At 44.1% G+C, this 8322-nt stretch overlaps 1 protein-coding gene across 1 annotated transcript in view; it reads right to left on the reverse strand.

Moving 5' to 3' along the window:
- Positions 1-4702, reverse strand: part of LOC126155449 (collagenase-like) — a 71684-nt gene extending 66982 nt beyond the window's left edge. The window contains exon 1 of the mRNA XM_049916229.1: positions 4468-4702. Within this exon, the coding sequence (XP_049772186.1) occupies positions 4468-4702 (235 nt within the window). The remainder of the gene's footprint in view (positions 1-4467) is intronic.
- Between the last annotated feature and the right edge of the window lie 3620 nt (positions 4703-8322).

Below are 8322 nucleotides of genomic sequence, written 5' to 3' on the forward strand. Positions count from 1 at the left end.
CGTAAAATTTTCGATACGAAATAATGTGAAGGTTATATGCCTTCCATTATTTTAAGTAAAGGTATCGTTGTTCCGAGTACCGGCATTTTATAAACACCCTCGACCTAAGAGAGGCAATGTATCGCTGCCCGCCCGCTCTCAGCCCGATGAGAACAATAATGATAAAATAGTAAATAAACAAATACAGTACACAATTATTCCATTTCGGAATTCTGAGACGATACCGTTGCAAAATGGAAACAACGCTTCATGCCTGGATGTTATTTCTCTTATGTTATGTACGTCCCCATCACATATGATCTTTAGAAATGTCTATAAGACCTTCATTTTACTATCCATGATTTAGCAGCTTGAAAATGAGCTGTTGAACATGACGTGTTGGCACAAAACTCGGTGGTTATAATTCCGGGTCCAGTACCTGATTAATATATATCTGAGCTCAATGTCATAGATTCTGCAGCAAGCATTTCGAGATACCTATACCTTCCCGGTACCTTGGTTAACTTGAAGGGCTCTTGGTTCTCGACAATATCACTCAAGAGGAAAACGAAAGATAACTCACACTCTCGAACAGCGTGACCAGTTACAAGTACTTGACAGGCAGAGCGATCTAGTGGCTGTATCGAAGAATCCTAATGAGCTGTAGAGGCCAACTGACAACAGATGTCACGAAACGCAGGTAGCTAGATAGTGCTACCTCTCCCTTAAAGGAATTATTTGGAGCGTTTTTCTAACTTGTTTTTTCTGCTTCTCGCTGCTCAGTTATATACGGAAGGTGTATAGTTTCCTATTGCTTACCAGTACTGATTTCACTGTGATGAGAGCTTGGAATAGTTCAGCGACACAATTTATAGCATCGGAAAATTACTATCCTGTACAAAAGTATTAACAGTTATTATACGGTAGAAATTTCCACCTCGGTACATCCAATACTTCCAGCAAACTCGACTCCAACAATCTGACTTTTTTCCCCCACAATCACAAATCCTAGTGTTCAACCGTGCATGCGTCAACACATCCCACATTACATTCACACGCCCTCATTAACCTCCCGCAGCGCAATTTTAATAGACAATAGACTCTTTAACACTCTGACAAGGAAACCGCCCTGATATCTGTTCCTCCTATTACCCACTTCTAGCTCGCGGGGAGTTCGAGTCTCCCTTGGGCATGTGTGTGTGTGTGTGTGTGTGTGTGTGTGTGTGTGTGTGTTTGTTTGTTTGTTTGTGTGTGAGTGTTGTTCTTAGCATAAGTTAGTTTAAGTAGTGTGTAAGTCTAGGGCCGGCCTCAGTGGCCGTGGGGTTCTAGGCGCTACAGTCTGGAGCCGAGCGACTGCTACGGTCGCAGGTTCGAATCCTGCCTCGGGCATGGTTGTATGTGATGTCCTTAGGTTAGTTAGGTTTAATTAGTTCTAAGTTCTAGGCGACTGATGACCTCAGACGTTAAGTCGCATAGTGCTCAGAGGCATTTGAACCATTTGTAAGTCTAGGGACCGATGACCTCAGCAGTTTGGTCCCTTAGGAACACACACACCATCATCATCATTGTCATTTAAGACTGATTATGCCTTTCAGCGTTCAGTCTGGAGCATAGTCCCCCTTATAAAATTCCTCCATGATCCCCTATTCAGTGCTAACATTGGTGCCTCTTCTGATGTTAAGCCTATTACTTCAAAATCATTCTTAACCGAATCCAGGTACCTCCTCCTTGGTCTACCCCGACTCCTCCTACCCTCTACTACAGAGCCCATGAGTCTCTTGGGTAACCTTGCTTCTCCCATGCGCGGTGGTCTAGCGGTTCTAGGCGCGCAGTCCGGAACCGCGCGACTGCTACGGTCGCAGGTTCGAATCCTGCCTCGGGCATGGATGTGTGTGATGTCCTTAGGTTAGTTAGGTTTAAGTAGTTCTAAGTTCTAGGGGACTGATGACCACCGATGTTAAGTCCCATAGTGCTCAGAGCCATTTGAACCATTTTTTGCTTCTCCCATGCGTGTAACATGACCCCACCATCTAAGCCTGTTCGCCCTGACTGCTACATCTACAGAGTTCATTCCCAGTTTTTCTTTGATTTCCTCATTGTGGACACCCTCCTACCATTGTTCCCATCTACTAGTATCTGCAATCTTCCTAGCTACTTTCATATCCGTAACCTCAACCTTATTGATAAGGTAACCTGAATCCACCCAGCTTTCGCTCTCATACAACAAAGTTGGTCGAAAGATTGAACGGTGCACAGATAACTTAGTCTTGGTACTGACTTCCTTCTTGCAGAAGAGAGTAGATGGTAGCTAAGCGCTCACTGCATTAGCTTTGCTACACCTCGCTTCGAGTTCTTGTTGCCATCCTGTGAGGATATGCATCCAAAGTACTTGAAACCGTCCACCTGTTCTAACTTTGTTCCCCCTATTTCGCACTCAATCCGTTTATATCTCTGTCCCACTGACATTACTTTCGTTTTGGAGATGCTAATCTTCATACCATAGTCCTTACAGTTCTGATCTAGCTCTGAAATATTACTTTGCAAACTTTCAATCCAATCTGCCGTCACAACTAAGTCATCCGCATATGCGAGACTGCTTATTTTGTGTTCACATATCTTAATCTCACTCAGCCAGTCTATTGTCTTCAATGATCCATAAATAATATGAACAACAGTGGAGACAGGTTGCAGCCTTGTCTTACCCCTGAAACTACTCTGAACCATGAACTCAATTTACCGTCAACTCTAACTGCTGCCTGACTATCTATGTAAAGACCTTTAATTGCTTGCAGAAGTTTGCCTCCTATTCCATAATCTCGTAGAACAGACAATAACTTCCTCCTAGGAACCCGGTCAAATGCCTTTTCTAGATCTATAACACTCGTAACACTTCTCCATTATTTGCCGTAAGCTAAAGATCTGGTCCTGACAACCTCTAAGAGGCCTAAATCCACACTGATGTTCATCCAATTTGTCCTCAACTAATACTCGCACTTTCCTTTCAACAATACCTGAGAAGATTTTACCCACAACACTGATTAAAGAGATACCTCTGTAGTTGTTACAATCTTTTCGGTTTCCATGTTTAAAGATTGGCGTGATTACTGCTTTCGTCCAGTCTGATACACTGCATTCTATTGACCATTTTCTCCACTTCCTCAAGTGTGATCCTATTTCCATCATCATTCCTATCTCATTGTACATCGAAATCTGAAACCTTACTGATCGTATTTTCACCTACATTGAGCAACTCTTCAAAATATTCCCTCCATCTGCCCAAGGCATCAACAGGATTCACCAGCAGTTTTCCTGACCTGTCCAAAATACTTGTCATTTCCTTCTTACCTCCCTTTCGAAGACTACTAATTACACTCCAGAATGGTTTTCCAGCAGCTTGACCCAAAGTCTCAAACCTGTTTCCAAAGTCTTCCCAAGATTTCTTCTTGGATGCTGCAATTATCTGTTTGGCTTTGTTTCTTTCTTCAACATAACTTTCTCTGTCTACCTGTGTTCTAGTATGTAGCCATTTTTGATACGGCTTCTTTTCCTTTTTACAGGCTGCCTTGACTGTGTCATTCCGCCAAACTGTTTACTTCATCCTACCTTTACACACTACTGTTCCAAGGCATTCTTTAGCCACTTCTAGTACTGTGTCCCTGTACCTTGTCCATTCCTTTTCCAATGACTGTAATTGACTACATTCAATGAACTGGTACCTTTCTGAGATCACTGTTATGTACTTGTGCCTGATTTCCTTACCCTGAAGTTTCTTCACTCTTATGCTCCTACATCTGGACCTAACCTCCTGCACTTTCGGCCTCACAATACCAATTTCACTGCAGATTAAATAGTGATCAGTGTCATCAAAGAATCCTCTGAATACACGTGTGTCCCTCATAGCCTTCCTGAATTCCTGATCTGTTATTATATAGTCAATGACAGATCTGGTTCCCCTGCCTTCCCAGGTATATCGGTGAATGTTCTTATTTTTTAAAAAGGATTTTGTGATTACTAAGCCCATAATGGCACAGAAATCCAAGAGTTGTTTCCCGTTCCTGTTGGCCTCCATATCCTCTCCAAATTTACCCATCACCTTCTAATACCCTTCTGTTCGATTTCCAATCCTGGCATTAAAATCACCCATGGGCAGAACACTGTCCTTGTCCTTTACTCTAACAACTACATCACTGAGTGGCTCATAAAAACTATCCATCTTATCTTGATCTGTCCCTTCACAATGCGAATATACTGACACAATCCTAATTTTCTGGCTAGACACTGTCAAATCCATCCACATCAGTCGTTCATTTACATACCTTATTGCGGCTACACTGGGTTCCATTTCTTTCCTGATGTAAAGCCCTACACCCCATAGTGCTATTCCTGCTTTGACTCCTGAGAGGTAGACATTGTATTCTCCCACTTCCCCTTCTTTCTCACCCCTTACGCGAATGTCACTAACAGCTAGAACGTCCAACCAGATCTTACTTGCAGCCTCTGTCAGCTCTACTTTCTTCCCAGAGTAGCCCCCATTGATATTAATAGCTCCCCATCTCGTTACCATTCGTTTGCCGAGTCGTCTCTTAGGAGTCCCTGGTTTGTCAATTAGAGGTGGGACTCCGTCACCTCCAAAGGTCTGAGGCATTTTGCTCTGATTGTTGCCAGCATCATATTTAAAGTACCAGGGACGCAGGTTGCTAGCCTTACTTGCCCCGGGTCCCATTGAGTTTTACCCCTAATAGTTGAGGGACTAACCGGTAAATTTGGTAGTCATTGCTGTCTGAGCACAAAGGTGACCACGACTCAGAATATGTCCGAGACGTCCAGCCTCATTCCAAAGTAACTGGTATCCCAACTGTGAGGACCACTTACTTGGTAACTCATACGTTGCCTGTGGCTCATGAACTAGGACATGACAACAGGAACCCACACCATGAACCACAAATTCACACACACCTGAACATTTTTTACCCACTTCTCTCTAGCCCTTTCTGGTTTCAAGGGTCCCGTCCCTCCCCATCCCTCCTTTTTCTTTCCTTCTCTTGACCTTGGCCTGGCCCCCATCTTAGCTATTTACATTCAGATCCCATGTTTTCCCTACCAACCATCCCCTACATTATGTCTACCGCCACAATACAGCCCACCTGAACCCAGTAGCTCCATAAACATTGACCTCAACAAAGGATCAGTCCACCTTCTAACTACTCCTGCTAAATGCAGGGGGTCACCATACAAAGCAATAGTGGAGGGTAGTGAGCCCAGTGTTTGTTTTAACTTTCTCACATCCCGTTGTTGAAATATCAGACAGCATTCTCCTATATGTTATTTTAAGTGTTATCAATGTCAAACACCCTTTTATATATTTTAAATCATATATATATATATACAGGGTGTTTCAAAAATGACCAGTATATTTGAAATGGCAATAAAAACTAAACGAGCAGCGGTAGAAATACACCGTTTGTTGCAATATGCTTGGGACAACAGTACATTTTCAGGCGGACAAACTTTCGAAATTACAGTAGTTACAATTTTCAACAACAGATGGCGCTGCAAGTGATGTGAAAGATATAGAAGACAACGCAGTCTGTGGGTGCGCCATTCTGTACGTCGTCTTTCTGCTGTAAGCGTGTGCTGTTCACAACGTGCAAGTGTGCTGTGGACAACATGGTTTATTCCTTAGAACAGAGGATTTTTCTGGTGTTGGAATTCCACCGCCTAGAACACAGTGTTGTTGCAACAAGACGACGTTTTCAACGGAGGTTTAATGTAACCAAAGGACCGAAAAGCGATACAATAAAGGATCTGTTTGAAAAATTTCAACGGACTGGGAACGTGACGGATGAACATGCTGGGAAGGTAGGGCGACCGCGTACGGCAACCACAGAGGGCAACGCGCAGCTAGTGCATCAGGTGATCCAACAGCGGCCTCGGGTTTCCGTTCGCCGTGTTGCAGCTGCGGTCCAAATGACGCCAACGTCCACGTATCGTCTCATGCGCCAGAGTTTACACCTCTATCCATACAAAATTCAAATGTGGCAACCCCTCAGCGCCGCTACCATTGCTGCACGAGAGACATTCGCTAACGATATAGTGCACAGGATTGATGACGGCGATATGCATGTGGGCAGCATTTGGTTTACTGACGAAGCTTATTTTTACCTGGACGGCTTCGTCAATAAACAGAACTGGCGCATATGGGAAACCGAAAAGCCCCATGTTGCAGTCCCATCGTCCCTGCATCCTCAAAAAGTACTGGTCTGGGTCGCCATTTCTTCCAAAGGAATCATTGGCCCATTTTTCAGATCCGAAACGATTACTGCATCTCGCTATCTGGACATTCTTTGTGAATTTATGGCGGTACAAACTGCCTTAGACGACACTGCGAACACCTCGTGGTTTATGCAAGATGGTGCCCGGCCACATCGCACAGCCGACGTCTTTAATTTCCTGAATGAATATTTCGATGATCGTGTGATTGCTTTGGGCTATCCGAAACATACAGGAGGCGGCGTGGATTGGCCTCCCTATTCGCCAGACATGAACCCCTGTGACTTCTTTCTGTGGGGACACTTGAAAGACCAGGTGTACCGCCAGAATCCAGAAACAATTGAACAGCTGAAGCAGTACATCTCATCTGCATGTGAAGCCATTCCGCCAGACACTTTGTCAAAGGTTTCGGGTAATTTCATTCAGAGACTACGCCATATTATTGCTACGCATGGTGGATATGTGGAAAATATCGTACTATGGAGTTTCCCAGACCGCAGCGCCATCTGTTGTTGAAAATTGTAACTACTGTAATTTCGAAAGTTTGTCTGCCTGAAAATGTACTGTTGTCCCAAGCATATTGCAACAAACGGTGTATTTCTATCGCTGCTCGTTTAGTTTGTATTGCTGTTTCAAATATACCGGTCATTTTTGAAACACCCTATATATATATATATCTTCCCCATGAACCATGGACCTTGCCGTTGGGCCGGCCGGAGAGGCCGTGCGGTTCTAGGCGCTACAGTCTGGAACCGAGCGACCGCTACGGTCGCAGGTTCGAATCCTGCCTCGGGCATGGATGTGTGTGATGTCCTTAGCTTAGTTAGGTTTAATTAGTTCTAAGTTCTAGGCGACTGATGACCTCAGAAGTTAGGTCGCACAGTGCTCAGAGCCATTTGAGCCATTTGAACCATGCCGTTGGTAGGGAGGCTTGCGTGCCTCAGGGATACAGATGGCCGTACCGTAGGTGCAACCACAACGGAGGGGTATCTGTTGAGAGGCCAGACAAACGTGTGGTTCCTGAAGAGGGGCAGCAGCCTTTTCAGTAGTTGCAGGGGCAACAGTCTGGATGATTGACTGATCTGACCTTGTAACATTAACCAAAACGGCCTTGCTGTGCTGGTACTGCGAACGGCTGAAAGCAAGGGGAAACTACAGCCGTAATCTTTCCCGAGGGCATGCAGCAGCTTTACTGTATGGATAAATTATGATGGCGTCCTCTTGGGTAAAATATTTCGGAGGTAAAATAGTCCCCCATTCGGATCTCCGGGCGGGGACTACTCAAGAGGACATCATTATCAGGAAAAAGAAAACTGGCGTTCTACGGATCGGAGCGTGGAATGTCAGGTCCCTTAACCAGGCAGGTAGATTAGAAAATTTAAAAAGGGAAATGGATAGGTTAAAGTTTGATATAGTGGGAATTAGTGAAGTTCGGTGGCAGGAGGAACAAGACTTTTGGTCTGGTGAATACAGGGTTATAAACACAAAATCAAATAGGGGTAATGCAGGAGTAGGTTTAATAATGAATAATAGTGGGAGTGCGGATAAGCTACTACAAACAGCATAGTGAACGTATTATTGTGGCCAAGATAGACACGAAGTCCATAAGTTTATATGCCAACTAGCTCTGCAGATGATGAAGAAAATGAAGAAATGTATGATGAGATAAAAGAAATTATTCAGGTAGTGAAGGGAGACGAAAATTTAATAGTCATGGGTGACTGGATTTCGAGAGTAGGAAAAGGGAGAGAAGGAAACATAGTAGGTGAATATGGATTGGAGCTAAGAAATGAAACAGGAAGCCGCCTGGTAGAGTTCTGCACAGAGCAAAACTTAATCATAGCTAACACTTGGTTCAAGAATCATGAAAGAAGGTTGTATACATGGAAGAAGCCTGGAGATACTAGAAGGTATCAGATAGATTATACACTCCTGGAAATTGAAATAAGAACACCGTGAATTCATTGTCCCAGGAAGGGGAAACTTTATTGACACATTCCTGGGGTCAGATACATCACATGATCACACTGACAGAACCACAGGCACATAGGCACAGGCAACAGAGCATGCACA

This window comes from Schistocerca cancellata, chromosome 2 (genome assembly GCF_023864275.1).
Source record: "Schistocerca cancellata isolate TAMUIC-IGC-003103 chromosome 2, iqSchCanc2.1, whole genome shotgun sequence".
NCBI classification, from domain to species: Eukaryota; Metazoa; Arthropoda; class Insecta; order Orthoptera; family Acrididae; genus Schistocerca; species Schistocerca cancellata.